Consider the following 20628-nt stretch of genomic DNA (forward strand, 5'->3'; position numbering starts at 1 on the left):
TTTTGAAATAATGAATTTCAAAATTATTGAGAATCACTGTTACTGTTTTTTATGCAAGTATTACCAACACGGCAAGGCCTTTCATAACTGCAGATCGATAACAAGTTTTTTAAACAATATGTTCGATAATAAATGGGTCGGAACATGCGAACCTATAAAATCACCTGCATCCCGCTATTTGTCACCCATAGATCTTTTTTTATCGGGTTATATTAAAGACGTTGTTTATAGTATACCGCCAACAGATTTAAACTTCTTACAAATTAAGATAAAAGGTACATCTATATCCAGCGCAACATTAGCACAAAGTAGCGGGAGTGTAATCAATAGAGCTCAGAAATGCATTCGGGCTAATGGAAGCCACATTAGACGTGATATATATTCCTATCAATTTGTAGTGACATAATAATAAATATGAATGTTACGGAATGTTCAATTTGTTTCTTTCGTTTCTGCCCTTGCATAAGTTTGAAGGTCATAGTCATGTAAACGAATTTGCCTTGACACGTGTATGATGTTAAAAAATATGGAGGATTGCATTCAAATAACTTTCATTTTGCGAAAACTAATGCAAATATAAAATTGTTAGTGTTGCTAGTAAAATACAGTACTTTCTCTTCTACTTTTTTTTTTTTTGAAATTTTAAATTTGAAAATTTGGAAAATGTGTAAATTTCAACATTTGATGCTACGTAAAGAATAATAATAAATTTGAAAATTTCGAAGTGTATAAATTTGAATATTCGAAAATCTGAAAACATGCGAAATGTTGTAAATTCTTTAATTCGTCTATTATCAACACATGGTAAGAACAATTATTCCGTCACGAATAAACAAAATGGAAGACGATGGTAGAAGGAAAATAGTTTTATCTCCAACGTAATAAAACGCATAATAAAAATCATGAAAATATCACATAATTATATTATTTTTGTCAGACTTTAGAAAAATGATGGAATGGGAATTCTTCGATTAAGGAAAATAATGTTTATACATACTTTTGGCGTCTATTAATCTTTCACGTGGACTAAGATCCGAAGAGGAAAGTTGTTCCTTCACCTTGGCAACATCTTTCGGGTGCAAGATATCGAACCAACTTTGACCCAGTAGGTCACCCTGCGGAAAAATAATACTTTGCTAGTTCACTTTCCTTACGACATAAAATATATTTTAAATTAAAATAAGACTTTATTTTAAAAATGAAACTTTATTTAAAGAATGAAATATATTTTATTCATGTTCTATAACAAAAGTATAATCTGTCTTAAAAAATGTAATTAGTTTAAACCCTTAACTGTTACAAAAAGAAGATTTTTTGGTCCACACGATATGCTTATTACGTATCATAACTTGTGTTATATTAGTGTAATAAAAAAACAGCATTAACGGGATACCTGAGAATAATTGAGTGTCTGCAAAACAGACTCGGATACATAGAGAATTCTTCCACGATCACAGCCCACCACGAAGACAAAACCCTCCGCAGCCTGAAACAAGAGAACGGGTCTTCGATTATGTAACCCAGATTAAATATTAACTATTATTACGCAACTATCGTGATAACGAATCGATGAACGTTTCCATTGAGAATAATTCGATTACTGGTTAGAAGAGAAGGTATGTACGAATATGAGATAGGAGAGAAATATGAGACACTGAGGTTTTGGTTCGTATTGCCAAGTACAGTGTTGTGTTCTTTTAGATTGGGTTTAGGGGATGAAGTATTTCAGAGCCATACAATTTTTAAGTATTTCATTTTCAAGCTTTCAAATTAAGGGATTGTCAAAATACTACATCTTTCAATTTCTCAATTTTTCAATTTTTCAATTTCTCAATTTCTCAATTTTTCAATTTTTCAATTTTTCAATTTTTCAATTTTTCAATTTTTCAATTTTTCAATTTTTCAATTTTTCAATTTTTCAATTTTTCAATTTTTCAATTTTTCAATTTTTCAATTTTTCAATTTTTCAATTTTCCAATTTTTCAAGTTTTCAATTTCTCAATTTTCCAATTTCTCAATGTGTCAATTTGTCAATGTGTCAATTTATTAATGTGTCAATTTTTCAATTTGTCAATTTTTCAATTTCTCAATTTCTCAATTTCTCAATTTCTCAATTTCTTAATTTCTCAATTTCTCAAATCCCAGTTTCTCGATCCTCAAATTTCTAAATTTTTGAATACACATATGGATAATAGCATATATGGGAGATTATACACACATGCTACTATATTTTGGAAATAAGCAGTCCTTAGGCATTGAATTAGAATCACGCACGAAAATTTCACTCTTATGGCAATAACATGGTCATACACGAAAAATTGTATTAGGTCATGCAAAATTATTACCAAATACATTGACAACGATATATACACAGCAATTTGTTACTATCGTGATAATAAATTGTGTCGATGATGAGCGATTAAGGAACGTGCGTTTACGTCAGGCTCGAGTATAGCGCTACAGGTGAAATTTGAATGCCATAGAAAATGTCTGCCTACTCAAAAGACTAGTTTACAACTCTCCAACCACATTATCTGAGTTGAAAAGAATTACAGATATTTGGGAAAATAACGAAGATATAAAGCATATGATGTATACAGAGCATGCCGGAAGCTGTGACCAAAGCAAAGGGTGGAAATACAAGATATTAACGTGTGTTAATAATGTTATGTACAGTAATAGTGTATCATGGTAGCTAATAAATTATGTAATTACAATTTGAACGTGCCTTTTAATTTTACGGAAAACGTGTGAAATTCTGAAAATTTATAGTGGTAATTCGATGGCCAGGGACTGTATATATCTACAAGTAGTTTATCATAGATAATTATCTGGTGCAATGTATTGCAGACATCTTTTATACTATTCCTTCAATACAAATCTGTAGACTTAGTCTACTAACCTATAATAACCGACGTATTTCACATATGGAAAATGATACATATGTGCTATTATATTGAGTGGATATGAACGTCTATAATCTTCTATAGTAAATAATGATCAGGTCGAACATATTGTGGACATCTTCTATTCTGTTCCTCAGCTACAAATTTCTAGAATTATTCTACTATTTATCTAGATAAATAACCGACATATGTTACATGTAGGTAATGATACATATGTGCTATTATTTTCTGTGAATATAAACATACATATATAATTGAGTCGTCTATAATAAATGATTGTCAGGTCTAACATATTACAGACATCTTCTATTCTATTCCAAGAATACAAATTTCCACAATTACTCCACTATTTATGCACAATATATTTCACATATGGTCAATGATACATATGTTCTATCATCCATCGAAGGCACGCATATCAAGTATTAACCTGCTATGATAAATAACATCACGATAATTGATTTATAACGGATCACGTTGGTCTGTCAAGTTTTTCATTCGAATAATTCGTAGATGAAATTCAATCGGACGCGTATAATGAGGGATTTCGGAGTTTAAGTACGTGGAAACGTATTGACGTTGATGAATGTTGCATGCGATCGAAGATATATCGTCGAGGGCTACGCAAATGCCGATTGCGCAACGGCAACGCACTTATCCTAACCGATTTACCTGTTAGACCGTCGATACAGATATGTACATACACTACTGATCGTGATCATTGAATAGGAATCGATAGGTGTCACTATTTTTTCGCGTGACAAGGATAAACTTTAGTACTCGTGTAACTGTACTTTGTTTCGAATCAAGAACAAATGCATATTCGAGTGTTGGCGATAGTATCTTTGTATCTGGAGCTTGAGCATTCGAAATTCTGGTGTAGGCTGCACTTGTCGAACTTAGGTAACTGGGGAGTTGTGGACTTTTAACCCCTTGCCACAGAGTAAACCAGAGGCGACTCTCTCTGTCGGCACCTTTGATCTCTCCAAAACGCCCCTTTAAATTGGTTGTACAAACAAGCGGAAAATTTAAATCAAACAAAACTACTTTCATGTCAATCTCCAATAATTTGGAATATATTTATAATAAATTTTCTGTATATTACTAATATTGTCTTTCGAGGTATTTTTATCAATTTTACGGCGTTGAAAAGTTGGAAAAGAAAAGAATATACCAAAATGATTGCTCTAAAAAATATATTTGAAGAATATGTATTACGGAAATGATTATTACAAATAACTTCTAAGAATATGAAAAACTATATATCACAAGAAATTACAGATGAATATGTTACAGAGATATGACAAAATATTTATTACAAATAAATTACTGGTAAATATGCAGGTTTAAACTATTCTTTTTCGACCGCCATACTTCTACACTATACGCATGCGCACTCCCGATTCTTTTGATTTGGGCATTTAAATTGGTTGTGTTCTGTCTCTCTCTAAGAGGTACCTTGTCTAGTATCGCTTCTTGTTATATCTACTCTTTGATATTGCTGTAGACTGCACTTTTCGAATTTGAGTTAGGTTTGAATTAAATTTAATAACTGTATAATTACTAAACTTGAGTATCTTAGTAAACGAAACTCAGGCTCCACGTTTGAAATATGGCTGTCGATAGCATTTACCAAATTTAGATTAGTGTTGCGTTTGGGTTAAATTTAATAACTGTATAATTACTAAACTTGAGTATCTTAGTAGACGAAACTCAGGCTCCATGTTTGAAACATGGCTGTCGATAGCATTTACCAAATTTAAGTTAGTGCTACGTTTGGGTTAAATTTAATAACTGAGTAATTACTAAACTTGAGTATCTTAGTAAACGAAACTCAGGCTCCACGTTTGAAATATGGCTGTCGATAGCATTTACCAAATTTAAGTTAGTGCTACGTTTGGATTCAATTTAATAACTGAGTAATTACTAAACTTGAGTATCTTAGTAAACGAAACTCAGGCTCCATGTTTGAAATATGGCTGTCGATAGCATTTACCTAATTTAGGTTAGTGTTGCGTTTGGGTCAAATTTAATAACTGTGTAATTACTAAACTTGAGTATCTTAGTAGACGAAACTCGGGCTCCACGTTTGAAATATGGCTGTCGATAGCATTTACCAAATTTAGATTAGTGTTGCGTTTGGGTTAAATTTAATAACTGTATAATTACTAAACTTGAGTATCATAGTAGACGAAACTCAGGCTCCATGTTTGAAATATGGCTGTCGATAGCATTTACCAAATTTAGATTAGTGTTGCGTTTGGGTTAAATTTAATAACTGTATAATTACTAAACTTGAGTATCTTAGTAAACGAAACTCAGGCTCCACGTTTGAAATATGGCTGTCGATAGCATTTACCAAATTTAGGTTAGTGTTGCGTTCAAATTATACTTAATAACTGCATACCTACTAAACTTGAGTATCTGAGCGGCCACAGTATAAAAATCAAAATATTTAATTCCAAAAAATCAATTTCAGTATTAATAATCAAAATCCAAAAAGTGAAAAATTCAATAACAAATACCAAATTAAAACCCAAAACGAGAAAAATTAAAATCTAAATAAATTAGAAAGAATGAAGTAAATCAAGCAGATCAAAATGTCATAATTATCACTAAAAAAAAATTGCACAGCTGCAATTAAGAAAGATAAAAATTGAAAATACCAGGGGAACGAAATCGCGTTCAACAACTATAATACGTTAGCAGAACCGTCGAATCAGGATCGTAAGCGGTCGCATAAAAATGACAGTATTGCACAAAGTTCGCAATTGGTATCTATCGTTCGATGGAAATATTAATTTTCCCGCGAACCGGATATCAACATATCGGGAATAACAAACGTGCGGCAATTCATAATGAAAGTTTGTATGGTAATAATGGCGGCGGAGTCCAGCGTCGATCCGAGCTGGTATGTCGGGTGTGGTCACTCGCTTGGATATTTATTCTCAGTAGGGATAGAGCAAAGGAAAGTCTCGATAAAAGATAAAACCCTATCTTACGTACGTAAGCGACAATGAAAAATACTAGCCAACCGACACAAACTCTGTGTGCAGTGACGGGGTATACCGTGAAAAGGAACTTGCATTTCACGACGTTCGTTACCTCTAATCAACGAATGAGCCGATTATTTTTCAAGGGGGGAAAATTTTTGAGAAAGAAAATACTAATAGAAATTTAATATTAAATGAAACTTAACGTATCTGTGAACAATCTATAGTGAAAGTAAGTGAAATTCCTTAATATTTGGTCCATGGAAGTTTGGCTGATTAGTAATATTGGAAAGATTATTTTGAAAGTGAAAACGTAGGTTAAAATTATTTTTAGCTGAATATATTACGGGTTTTAGCGCAGTTAAATTTTAGTAATAATGAAAATACTGCAAATTGTATATTGGGGATAATAGCGAGGAAGTGATAGGGATTACTGATTTCTATTATCAGCTTGTAAGTAACTTCTAGTTCAGTTTTTAATGAATCCTTAAAGCCCTGGTTCTTGTTTTAGTATCGGCGCACAGAACACCAAAACAATTTTACATACATAGCTCAGAATAATTTCGATGGAAATTATAGCTCAAAATAAATATTTAACTTAGAACAATTTCGATGGAAATTATAACTGTGACGCATTTGAATATGAAGTTGGTTATACAAAAAATTTCTCTATTAGAGCTTAGCAATATTTTCAAATTTATTAAAATCCTTGAAACATCTTGCAACAACAAAAAATCATTTTTTAAATGAGTAGCTGAAACAAACACTTATTTTTGCATAATTTATAGGTACAACAGTATCTTTTCTAAATTATATCCATCCAATAACTTCATTTTATTAAAACCAAGAACGCCATGTTTCCTAACCTGAGAACAAAATTGACTTCGACTTCTTTCTTTACAACTCTTAAACTACAAAAAATATAGAAAAATGTTTTAAATGAAAATTTAACAGTATTATACATGCTATAAACTTGTATTAAAAAAGTTTTGGAAAAATTATTTTTTAAATTTTAATTTTGAGAAAATAATTTTTTTCGAAATTCTGTTTACACACGTCTGTAAAGAATGTTATAACATACAAGTTTTGTTGGAAATATTTTTCTTTATTTTGTGTAGTTTAGGAGTTGTAAGTAAAACAGTGAAGAGGTTAAATTTTGAGGTTCGATATCCCTAGGTACGAACGAATGCTCTTACTTTATTATAAATTGTGCAGTTTAATTCTTTTGTTACTTCACATATAATATATAAATTCTTCAGTTTCGAAATTTTAGCAAAATGTTTTCCGAAATTTTTAGGTTTTCACAAATTTTTTATAAAATTGCTGCGTTAATTGCAACATTTTGTATCGTGTTAATTAATAATAAGATTATTACGTAAATCGTGATGGGAAATAAGAAAATTTGAAAATTTCTTGTATGCATTTTATTTGAAATCAGCATGGTTACAAGAGCTGAGTTACCAGCTAAGTAATACGAGTCGGTAGCGATAAAGGAAGTTGGCAAGTAATAAAAATGCGAAGATAACTATGCTTCTGAAAGATAAGAGAAAGAGCTTGCTTTCGTTTTTCAGACCAATCAATTTCTACTTATACCAAGTGCTATTAATAGTGATCCTGTATAAACAAAGTTCAATAAAATATTCTATAAAAACGAAAAACAAAAAATCTATAAAGTAAAATAAAAAAGACAAAATTTACGTGAAAGATGTGTAGAAAGATATGTATAACATAAAAACGAAAAAATTGTATGAAAGATGTAATTAATAATTATATTCATAAAATAAAAAGGAAAAATTTATGTGAACGATATATAGAAAGGTATGTTAAAATAAAAATAAAAAATCAATAACAAATATGTATAAAATAAAAACAAAAATATTATATGAAAGATGTATATAATTATATTTATAAAATACAAAGGAAAAATTAATATGGAAGATATATAGAAAGGTATGTTAAAATAAAAAGAAAAAAATCAATAACAAATGTGTATAAAATAAAAACAAAAATTTGTATGAAAGATATGTATAAAATAAAATAAATAATTTATTATATATGAAAGTTGCATAGAAAGTTATGCATAGAATGACTCATTACATCAGAACAATAAATAAATTTGACTAACTAACGAACATATCTAATTTGTCGTAATAATTGTCAGTAAAGAAAGAAAGGGGAGTAGGTCCACTATTAAACTAACCTCTACCTTGTTACGCGAGTGGTTTCGAAACACGAATTAACTGTTTGACAGTGATAATCAAAGGTGCAAGTAATTCGAGCAATGCGAGTAAACGCCGATCGGTGTTTCACGAACACTATACTAGAAACGTGCATGTACAGTCTAGAGCAAATCTGATTTCCCTAGGGACAATATGTAGATTAAGGCGGAAGAGGTCTTCTAGGTGTGTTGATTTTTAATTATGTTTCCAGAATTTGAAGATTTGGGAATTTGGGAATTAAAAAATTTAGGAATTTTATAATTTGGGGATTTGGATTTTTAGAAACTTCTGAATTTTTGAATTTAGAAATTTGGGAAGTTGGAGAATTCGGAGAATTTGGGGAATTTGGGGATTTGGAATTTTAGGGATTTTATAATTTGGGGATTTGGATTTTCAAAAATTTTGAAATTTTTGAATTTTGGAAATTTTAGAAATTTAGGAACTTGAGGACTTTGGGAATTTTAGGGATTTTATAATTTGGGGATTTGGATATTCAGAAATTTTGGAATTTAGAAATTTTGGAACTTGTCGACTTTGGAAATTGCAAAATTAGGAAATGTAAGAATTTGAAGATTTGGGGAATTTGGAAAATTTGAACATGTAGGAAATTACAGAATTTCAAAATTTAGGGAATTTAGAGATTTTGAAATTTGGGAAATTGGCGGATTTCAAAATTTAGGGAATTTGAGGAATTTGGAGATTTCGAATTTCCGAAATTTGGGATTTTTTAGATTTGAATAATTGAAAGATTTGTAAATTTGTAAATTCTGAAATTTGAGAATTATACAATTTGAAATTTCGACAAAAAAGATTGAAATTTGGAAACTTGAAAATGTTGAAATCGTAAGAATTTTGAAATTTGAAGAAGTTTGAAAATTTGTGAATTTAAAAATTTGGAAAAGTTAAGTATTTTACAATTTATGCTTTTGAAAAGTGGGAACATTAAATAATAAAAACTTGACAATTTGCAAAATTGAATATTTAAAAATTTGTAAAATGAACTACTTAAAAATGTAAAAATCCAAAAATTTGTAAAATTGAATATTTAGAAATTTGTAAATTTTCGTATCAAAAGATTACGAAGTTTACATATGTATCGTTATCGAGAGGAAGGTGATGTTGCATTCGAGTGTACACACGCGGAACCCTTCTCTTTCACTGGTCGCGAGACCGATCGCTGCGTGAAAAATATGTAGCACGCCGGAGAAAGGTTAGACACGGCTCTTGGATACGCTCGGTCTCCTACTGAAACATTGCAAAAGGTATCGACGGCCTTTTACAACCACCGTAAAAACTTTTCTCCCGCATTGCTACCAATTAACGGATTAATCACTTAAACTATAATGCGATCCGTGAGCCTATGGGAACGAGCCAACCAACTTGAAAGTGAACCGACTCCAGTAAATCAGATACCTAATCGAAATCGACCATTTGCTATGCCTCCACGATTACCTCATCGTCGGTGAAAAATTTCACCCTCGGATGCATTCCGAATAAGTACTTTCTTACTTAACTTACCAATTTTATTCAATTTTTATTTAATTTAAATCAAATTCAGTTTAATTTTATTTAAATTATGTCAAATTTTAATTTTAGTTCATTCAAATTCAATTTAATTTAATTTAGTACAAATTTTAATTTAACTCAAATTTAGTTAGTTTAATTTACTACAAATTGTAATTTAATGTAACTCAAATTCAGTTAAATCTTATTTAATTTACCACAAATTTTAATTTAAGTCAATTCAAATTCAGTTTAATTTAATTTACTATAAATTTTAATTCAATTCAATTCAAATTCAGTTAAATTTTATTTAATTTATGTCAAATTTTAATTTAAGTCAATTCATATTCAGTTTAATTTGATTTACTACAAATTTTAATTTAAGTCAATTCAAATTCAGTTTAATTTAATTTACTACAAATTTTAATTAAATTTAACTCAAATTCAGTTAAGTTTTATTTATTACAGATTTTTATTCAATTTAACCGAAATTCAGTTAAATTTAATCTTTTTACAAGTGTAATATTACGCAGTTCAGTTTGGAGGTGTTACAGCTCAAATAAAGAAGTTAATCTACACGCTTCTAAAATATATAAAATATCCACGCTTTATTGCATTTATTTTTTAATTAAATTATCGGCTTCAGAACACAGTTGTTCACTTGAAACACTCATAGCCGACACTGACTAAATGAGATTACGAAATCTGACGATGAGGCTTATTAACACTTTCGATCCCTGCAGATACAATCGAATAAACCTTATACGTTATAACCAAACAAAAATATATCAAACATTCTTAAATATACAAAATTTTCGTGTACCTCTAACTTAACCTCTAATATTAAATCTACTTGTCACTCTCATGTCTCTCCATTTCGTATATTTTCATATTTATTGCAAAATTTGCGGTTTTAAAACACATGCTCTTCTGAGCTCAAAACGCGAAGGATCAAATGCGTACTATGACGCATGCGTTGTACGATCGGTTTATTTCGAATATCGATCGATCTAATCGATCGAGCATAACCTGCAAGACAAAGCTTACCATGCGGTCGTAATGCACATTTCGTTCTTTATGATTTCATACTCAGTTATTTTAATTGTTGAATATATTATTATTGTAAACAATACTGTTATTATCTGACAGTTACTATGTATTATTTTTACTAACATATTATTTTTATATTGTAGGAAACGAATGAATATTAGATCAATGCAATGTGGACTGAGGTTAGGTTGACAGCATGATTATGAAGATTGCGAAAGGCAGGTGAACGAGTGTGGTTAAAAGTCTGAAAGCAAACTGATTCGTACGATGAGATTACTCGCCATTATCGAGCTCCGTATTCGGAAAACTAGATAGTGATACAGGCGTGCATACCATTCGTGTAAGACTTCCTGGTATCTTAGACACGATTACGTAATTCGAACTTCGATTCGTTGTCGTTCGAACAGAAACGATTTAATTTAAAATCGATTAACGCTTAACTGGAAAATGTCTACATTTTTAACATGCTTCGGATTCGGTATGTTACAGAGATTCTAGTGGTATCGGTCTTGATTTACTGGTAGATTGTACGTTGATTAGCGAATCGAGTCGAATATTAAAATATGGAATATTTAATGATGGTAAGGCGGTATTTTTTATTGGAAAAAATTTATTTCTAATGGAGAGTATTGCATAGCGGTACTTTTTAGGTTAGAAGCTAGTGAGCGGTGAAGTTATGATGTTCGAGCGTGGGAATTTCATGTATTGCAAGCCTGGTTGATTACGGATTTGAGAAAATGAGAATTTAACACTAAACCTACTGCAATGCACACTTACTCTGAAATTAAGAATAAAGTTGAAAAATAAATAAATTAATGATAAAACATAAATTAATATATACATTAATTCTTTATCTTGATAGAGATTAGCAAAGATTCTAAAAAAATTGTTTTAACAAATTTTATAAGTTGAAATGAAAAACTTGTACAAGGGTCATATAACCTTTTTGGTAGTTTTAGTGTTAAGCAAGTAAGAGTTTAAGAATTTGAGACTTTCAAATTTGAGAGTTTTAGATTTGAGAATTTGAGGTTCAACTGGATTTGAGAGGTTGAGAACTTGAAAGTTTGTGGATTTGGGACTTTGAGGATTTGAGAGTTTCAGAGTTTGAAAGTTTGAAGATTTGAGAGCTTGAGAGTTTGAGAGTTTGAGAGTTTGTAAGTATGAGGATTTGAGAGCTTGAGAGTTTTAAAGCTTAAAAGTTTAAAATGTGAGAGTTTGAAAGTTTGAGAGTTAGAGAGTTTGTAAGTTTGAGGATTTGAGGATTTGAGTGCTTGAGAGTTTGAGAGTTTGTGAGTCTGAGAGTTTAAAATTTGAGAGTCTGAGAGTTTGAAAGTTTGAGAGTTTAAAATTTGAGAGTCTGAGAGTTTGAAAGTTTGAGAGTTTAAAGATGTAAGAATTGGAAAGTTTGAGAATTTAAGAGTTTAAGAATTTAAAGATGTGAGAGCTTGAAAGTCTGAAAGTTTGAGAGTTTGAGATTTGTAATATTTCTATTTAACTATTTGTAAATAAACATTTGTAATCAATATATGTATTAATATTAATTAACATTTAATATTCAGTTAAAAAACATCAAAGAATACAAACTAAATACCTAACTAATGAATCCTAAAGAACATCATCTTAATAACTAATTAACATTCTTTATTTTTAAAAGGCGCCTATCAAGATGCATAATACAAAAGCTTAATGTACTCAATACTTGTTTTCCCGCTATTAATTTCAAAAGCGAATAAAATAAATAGTGTAAAAGATACTCGGTGCAAAAGTGTTGAAATATACGTCGAAAGATACATCATTAATCTCGATTTAATTGCTCCTCACTGATTTATTATTCATGACGTAAAGCTTGAATGATAAAGATAAATAGGCACGATAAATTGTAGTAAACTTACTTGAAGTATGAGAGTCTTGAGCTCCTGATCGCTCAGGAATGCTGGCTTATAATGACCCTCCGTATAGGAAGTGACGGCACCGAGGATGGTTTTGATGTGTTGCACAGCCATTCTGAGCACAGTTAATTTGTCAAGTTTGCGGGACATTGCATGGCACATTGGTACCATCGCTGAAAGTTCTGTGATGTACGTGTTCATTTTATCCCTTCTTCTTTTCTCGATTTCGCTGTGGTTTTGTCTGAAAAATAAAGGGATATTCAATGTTAGTGTGGGATAAATGTATTCGTTATGAAGTCGCAATTTAGACAGAAATTTCTGAATTTGAAATTGTAAATTACAAATTTACGGATTTTCAATCTTCAAAATTTTTCAACTTTCACATTTCTAATTTACAAATTTTCGAATTCAAAATTCAAAATTCTCAAATTTTCAAGATTCCAAGATCCAAATTATCAAATCTAAAAATAATAAATTCCAAATTCCTAGAATCTCAAAATTGTTAATTTCTAAATTTAAAAATTCTTGAATTCTCTAATTCCCAAATTTACAAATTTGCAAATTCCAAGTTCGAAAGTAAAAATTAAAAATTCACACAGTTTAATAAAAAGATTTATATTATTATTTTAAAAAGTCTCTGCAATAATATCACATCAGAAATAAATAAAATTAGTCAAACTCCTGATTTTAAATATTGTCACTCACGGCGAAATATCGCGTTTAATAATCATTTTCAAAGACCCAACTGACAACTCTGTTTTGTATCAATTGTAGAAGCCGATCTGGTTAATAAACGGCGCTTTTGTGCGCGAACACGGTTAATGTGCCTCCCAAGAACTTGAATTGATGCTTTGCAGACGATCAATTGGTCAACGGAAGTCGCAGTCGCCGGAAACCACTTTCGACTAGTAACTAACAACGAACTTGCAATACTCTTTGTTATATTAACCCTTTGCACTCGAATCATTGAGAATTGTATAAAAACCAAAATACAAAGCCAAGAGTTGTGCAAGCAATTAGCTAATTTCATGTCACGAAGTTGCTATAAGCAGCAATGGTGAATCTGGCCATCGAATTAGGACCACGTACGAAAATTTCACTTTTATGGCTATAACATGGTCATATATGGAAAATTGTCTTGGGTCATGCAAAATTACTAAATACGTCGATAACTATAATAACAATTTGTTACTATCGTGATAATAAATTATGAGGGTGATGAGCGATTAAGGGCCGTGCGTTTACGTTAGGCTCGAGTATAGCGCTAGAGGTGAAATTTGAATGCCGTAGAAAATGTCTGCCTACTCAAAAGACTAATTTACAACTCTCCAACCACATTATCCGAGTTGAAAAGAATTACAGATATTTGGGAAAATAACGAAGATATAAAGCATATGATGTATTCAGAGCATGCCGGAAGCTGTGACCATAGCAAAGGATGGAAATACAAGATATTAACGTGTGTTAATAATGTTATGTACAGTAGTAGTGTATCATGGTAGCTAATAAATTATATAATTACAATTTGAACAGGCCTTTTAATTTTACGGAAAACGTGCGAAATTCTGAAAATTTATAGTGGTAATTCGATTGCCAGGGACTGTAATATAAGAAATGAAGCACAAAGTAATTTAAATATCTGATAGCAAACAAGGCTTGAAATATGAAAAAAGAGGAATGTTAAAGGTGCAACGTCTTTGTGGTATTTCTGTTTGCAATCTACGTTGGCGTTGATTAGATTAATGACGTCGTCGATGAAGCCAGAGTAAAGAATCGAGGTGGGTCAAGGTGGCACTTACCTTGGCAATACTTGAAATAATACTACATAACCGCTGACCAAGATTATGCTTTTATGCTGTACGGTTTCTTACTATATTAGAATGAACTGCAACTTTTTTCTATGAATCATTATACTTCAAAATCATTTTACGTTTATTTAAAGAACGGATGTTATTTTTGAATGAGGATTCTATTTTTTGACTTTGCTGTTTTATTATTTATTATTTTGCTGTTCTACTGTTTTGCTATTTTGGTATTTTGTTCATTTGCTTTTTCCTATTTTTGCTATTCGCTACTCTCCTATTTTGCTACTTTGCTATTTGGTTACTTTGCTATTTTGCTACTTTGCCAATTTGTTATTTTACAATTTTCGTAATTTGCTGTTTGATTACTTTGCTATTTTGCTATGTTGTTATCTGGTTACTTTGCAATTTTGCCATGTTGTTATCTCGTTACTTTGCTATTTTATTACGTTGCTATAATGTTATCTTCTTATTTTGCTGTTTAATCCTTCGCTACTTCGGCATTTATCTATTTTGTGATATTGTTATTTTACTATTACACTATTTGTCTATTTTACTATTTTATTTAAGTAAATAGAATTTTGAATTACTTTTCCTTTACTTTAGAAAATCACTAGTGTTATCATATATTTTTAATGGTTCTACAACAAATTGTACTTACTTTTTGCTGTCGTCATTTGTGCGAACAGATTTGGCATCGTCTCCCACGTCGTCCAATAAATTACTACTGTCGCTGAAACAGAAAACAAAATATTTGTTATTTAAAATTATGTTACTTTTAAATTTCGTTTCTACGTAATGATTAGTTGCATTCAAATTTAACATAATGATTAAAATAAAAATTTCGATTGTACCAAGCAAAGTATTAAAACTACAAAATTGATGTTCTCAATTTACTTTTCGAAAAAAATTATTAAATGATATTGTCAAAAGTTTAAATAACAAATAAATAATATTATTATAGTTTGAATAATTAAAAAATAATATTATCAAAGTTTCAATAACTAATACTATTAATTCTCTTATAATTTCTTTCGTTAATGATCACTCCATTATACACTCAACATTCATCGAACTAGTTTACCTTTTAAAGAAAAAATCAAATTTCTTCACTTTGACAAAATTTTACTTAATTACCTACACAAAGACAACTAATATTGTTTTTGACAAATTCATTCGAATGTAGAATTCGACAACTTTACGTACAGAACAATGTGATCAAGTAATAATCGAAGAAGACCTACTCGAGACGACGAAACATTGAGAAAGCGAGTCTACGCACTTCTCAAACAATTTCTTTAAGGTGCAACCCTTCGGAAGGGGAGTTCCTTGTTTGATGCAGAATTTTACCAAGTTTCACTCGTGTACAGCTTCTTCGTACTTTTGTCTTTAAACATTCGGCACAGGCAATGTTTTAACAAAGTTACTTTTACACTCGTTTCATAATTACATGCATTAACTGATATCTCACCATTTCAATTTTTCTGTTACCACAAGTTTAACTAAAACTTAAATACATTTCATCTAAATTTACTTCATTATATTTTACTGTAAATTTTACTTTAAATTTTAATTTGTAGATGTCATATATCATTTCAAAATTTGTAGAAAAGAAGGTGTGAGATATTTCTTGAATTTTATATATTTTAACATAAAAATTGTATGCTAGAATTTGATGTTTAAAATTATTATTGAAAAATAGAAGAAAAATGTTCAGTAAGATATAACAAGTTTGATATTTTTTTTAATTATTAAAATTATTAATAAGTGTAACTATTTTCATACGATATAACGAAGATTAAAGTGAAACTTTGATCATACAACGTGTTCCATAATTTGCTCCCCAAAATTATTGAAAATCAAAAAAATATCTCTAACATCTCTCGCCATAATTTAATTACTAGAATTATAATTTTCACAGTGAAAATAAAATACATAGAAAATCACGGTTCCCACGATTCAAATGATGTTAGTTTACGAGCAACCTTTAAGACGCCAAATTGGATATATTCTGGTCAGAGGTAACACCAACTATGGCAGTTTCTAAAGGCAATTTCGACCAACCCACGGTCCCAAGAGAAGGCAAATCTTCGGTTCTATTAATGATTAAGTTAACCCTTTGAGCGGGTAACCGACACCTTGATTGGTAATTACTGGGAGTTGCGGTCGTTTAACAGGGAAACGTTATGGAATGCGGCGCTGGCTTGAATCAAAGAGGTGGATAAGGTGTGTGGGGGTGTAGAAAGATGTTTATAGATGGAAATATCGGTCTTGAATACATTTGATTGGCTTCATTTCGACGTGTTCACCGCTTCGAGCATGTTAATGTGTGTAACAGACCAATATCCTGTATGACTTCCCACGCAAACCATACAATTCTTAACACATTATGGACCAGACATTTTATTGCTGAATATTTCTTATACCTGTCCTTTTCCTCGTTCGATGTCGTTAGTAAGACATTGTGTCTTTTCTACATTTTCTCTTATATCGTTAATGATTCGTTATACTTTTTGCTAAGTTAAGTCCTAAGTTAAGCTAAGATATCGTTAATAATGCATTATATTTTTTCATATGTGCTCTGCTGTTTAATATAACTTTTTGTGAATTTATTTCAATTACTTTCACTTGGCACATCAATGACTTTTTAAATATTCATTGACAATGTACTTTTTATTGCAAGACGCAACAGGTACGTCATACCTTGATTGAGAATGGGAATAAAAAGACACACAGTATGCGTCATTCGTTGTACCAGATAGGTATTAGAAAACGTACTATTTCCAATAAATATGGAATGATATATCAAGCGCGTCATGCACTTTTTTAATGGGTATTCTATGACGCAACTGGGGCGTTGATCATTATTTAGCATATGAGTCAATCGTTTAACATATGCATCGAATATTTTAGTATACCTTAGTAGTGCTAGTACTCTTTAGAATAAACTTACTGAGACTTATTACAGAAACTCCTGACTGCTGAATATTAAAAATTGAGTACTTGATGACGCACCTGGTGCGTCGTGGGTTGTTTTGGATGAGAACTTTATAAGTGAGGTAAGTCGTTTCTGAAAAGTATTAAGGCATGCTCTGTCCGTAATTGATTAAAATATGTATTTACTGATATATTTGGTAAATCAGATAAAGTTGTTTCACTAACTCTGTCATAATAGTTCCGTTATTTTGAATGATACGCTAAAATGTGAAAGAAGTGAATTGTTCGATTCAGAGAGACAAATATTATGGTAAACAAAAACTTGTTCTCAAGGTCATCTTCGACTACAAGTTAATCGATGTTTTTTTAATAGGATTACTTGTATTATCATGATATAGTAGTTGAGGTTAAGACCCATCAATGACCTATGATACCATGATCATCGCGTGACCTTGTACATGAAACATTGAGAAATGTTTGAACAAAGAAATTTGTATTGTTCATTGTCACTAATCATATTAAAACGAAGCAGTGTCTAGCGAGAGTATCATAACTTAAACCTATGTACACTCATCAATTGTTACAGGATAATGCTGGAAGTATCATAAGTTAAGTTATCGTCAGTCTGTTTTCGGTATTATGCAGATTTTGAGGAAGTTTCGAGTGAGAAAGGATACATTTAACGATTACGTCGACACGTTGCCGGTATTAGGCGAATGTCAACGAAATATTAGACGCACTGCTGAGTTCTATGCAGTGAAATATCCAGAAAAAGCAGCGGAGTCACATGTGGAACTCGAGGGTTTATAGTTTAGAGGAACATCCTCGACAGAGCTCTGCTGCCAAAACAAAGCGCAATACGCTCGGCACGTCACTATAATAATGTCATTAATTCTTTGGTAGTAATTACTAAAGATCTACAGTAATTGTTAATTCATCAACTACAATTGTTACCAAACATTTTCAAATTCTTCATATTCAAGGTCACGTGATGTTGCTTTCAATATTGAACGATGCACCTACCACGTCGTTGAATAGCTGAAATTAATTCTGACGTTCAATCAAACATTTATTATGTTTGTGTTAAGATTTATTATAGATTGATGTTCATCGAAATGTCGACGTTGTTGGTTTCTAAATATCAAACGACGCATGAAGGTTTCTTGAATTAACTGGAGGAAACAATGAACGTCACATCTATCATATAACTGATCATTATGAATATGCATTAAAATTATTTTAATTATACAGATACGTGGTATTACAACGAATGTCTATATCTCAATTTATTTCTTCTTTCTATTCCATCAACCAAAGTGCTGCATTTAATAAATTATTACCAGTTTTCCAAGGGTGGTAATCTTGATAACTTATTAAAAAATTATTGATCTAACCCAACCTTCATCCAAGATAACACCACTCACTCTACTAATCTTGATCAACCTAATTCCCATTAAAACTGGTACAACATTACCCACGATGATGATCTTGATCAGCCTACTTAAGACTTCCATTAAAATTCAGCATAATACAACTTAGGATAATGATCTCGAGCAGCTTAACTCCCATTGAAACTCGAATAACGCTACTCAGGATGGTGACCACGATAATATCAAATTAACCTCACACGTTGCATGTAAAGACCGAGTTTAATGTTCTAAGATAACGCTATTCGGGATACTAATTGTGACTGACCTTACTAAAGTGAGCGTACTACTCTGGGTTCTCATCTTGATGAATCCACACCCCATTAAAATTGAAACAAGGAAAATTTCATTAACCTTGAAATAAGGCTACTCAGGATGGAGACCTTGACATCATCAAACCTTGCTAGAATCTAGGACATAGGAATCGAGGACCTTTATCTAAAAGAAAATATGGTGACATTACTGTTATTATGAAACCTTGCCATTGATGGACTGAGTTACGTATACAAATTCACAGACTAAACGGTGAGAGATACGACATTTTTCCATAGAATCAACCCCATTTAAAATCACCTGAAGACTCCAGGAAAACTGTCAAACCTTTGCCAAGATTTGCAAAGCTTTGCCTGTCATGATTTGCAACCTGAACCGGTAGGCTTGTGGAGGTGTGTGGAGCAGAAGGTGACATACGAGGGTTCTTGCCCGCCAGCAAAGCGAGTCAAAATCCTACAAAACCCCATACTGATCACTCACTCGTATATGCAAATGTAAACCGTAGTCAAGCCTTTCCAGATATGACTTATTGTCGAATAGTCAAATTCACTTACTCACATATGCAAATGTAAACCCTGGTCAAACCCTGTCAGATACGACTTTTTCTCAGAGACTTTCGTAAACGAGCCAAACCTCTTAGAAAAATTGTTAAAAACTTTTGACATACTAGGGTCAGGGAGGGAGGGAGGGATCTAAGGATGGGAGAGCTGTCCAGTAAAAGCAAGTTTTACAATTGAGAACCAGCAGAGCATGGTAAAAAAACTTACTGGCAAGAAAGTTTTCGCTTCCTAGAATCTGGCACGAATTCCTCGGAAGTGTCTGTGTTCGGTCCATGGTTGGGTGTGGATGAAGCGCTACGCTGTTGCTGCTGATGATGATGGTGGTGGTGATGATGATGATGGTGGTGACGATGATAGTGATGGCCGGAGGCGGGTGCCTGGTCAGGGACCATCGTCGGGGGTGTCTCCATGTGCTGGGGCGGTTCAGCCCCCGTTACGACCTGCGGCGTGGTGTCGGTGCTGGTGGTGGTGGTTGTGGTAATCGCAATGGTGGTAGCGCCGGTGGTGTTGGGGGTGGCGGTAGTTGTGTTGTTGCTGTTGTTGGCGGGGGTTGGAGTCAGGCTGAGACCTTCGCCATCCCCCGCCGAGCTGGCGGTTACTTCTCCCACCCCCGATCCCGTTCCTATGTCGCCGAAATAAACTGTGGGACACGAACTTCTGAAACAGTCATTGATTTACGATTATTCGGATTAATTCCTGATGAGTTTTTTACACTTAACATTGAAACCAGAGCGGTCAAAGTCTTGCAAGTTTTTTAGGATACATTTATTTTTGAATCTGTTGTAATTTTTATTGAGGTGAAGATTTGTTTCATTTATTCTTTTAGCTTTGTTTTCTATTTTAAAGTAAATGTTATACCGGTAGGTTTAATGTTAATAATTTAAAACTACTTATAATTAATTATTAGTGCAAAAATGATAGGTAATTTTTAGGTTTAATTTTCTAAATAGTTATAATACATTATTGGTACAATATTAATTTTGAAGTTTGAACTTCAAGTAACTTGCAATAATGATTATTTGATTAATATAATAGTCGAAAGAATTTTTCGTGGTTGAAACATGTGTGT

General features: G+C 31.7%; 2 protein-coding genes across 5 annotated transcripts in view; one reads left to right on the plus strand and one right to left on the minus strand.

Moving 5' to 3' along the window:
• Positions 1 to 14090, plus strand: part of Polr1F (RNA polymerase I subunit F) — a 33289-nt gene extending 19199 nt beyond the window's left edge. The window contains exons 5-7 of one of the 2 annotated variants that reach the window (XM_076532919.1): positions 10815 to 11011; positions 11161 to 11252; positions 11322 to 12212. The gene's annotated coding sequence lies outside the window, so the exon portion shown is untranslated. Of the gene's footprint in view, positions 1 to 10814; positions 11012 to 11160; positions 11253 to 11321; positions 12213 to 13334 lie in introns of those variants that run through there. The other variant, XM_076532920.1, reaches the window with a different exon arrangement.
• Positions 1 to 20628, minus strand: part of cyc (basic helix-loop-helix ARNT-like protein cyc) — an 82597-nt gene that overhangs the window by 13421 nt on the left and 48548 nt on the right. For 2 of the 3 annotated variants that reach the window (XM_076532921.1, XM_003705537.3), the window contains 5 exons: positions 19767 to 20216; positions 15024 to 15095; positions 12564 to 12801; positions 1394 to 1486; positions 998 to 1115 (listed from right to left, as the gene is read on the minus strand). In XM_076532921.1, the coding sequence (XP_076389036.1) occupies positions 998 to 1115; positions 1394 to 1486; positions 12564 to 12801; positions 15024 to 15095; positions 19767 to 20216 (971 nt within the window). The remainder of the gene's footprint in view (positions 1 to 997; positions 1116 to 1393; positions 1487 to 12563; positions 12802 to 15023; positions 15096 to 19766; positions 20217 to 20628) is intronic. The other variant, XM_076532922.1, reaches the window with a different exon arrangement.

Source organism: Megachile rotundata, chromosome 6, assembly GCF_050947335.1.
Source record: "Megachile rotundata isolate GNS110a chromosome 6, iyMegRotu1, whole genome shotgun sequence".
Lineage (NCBI taxonomy): Eukaryota > Metazoa > Arthropoda > Insecta > Hymenoptera > Megachilidae > Megachile > Megachile rotundata.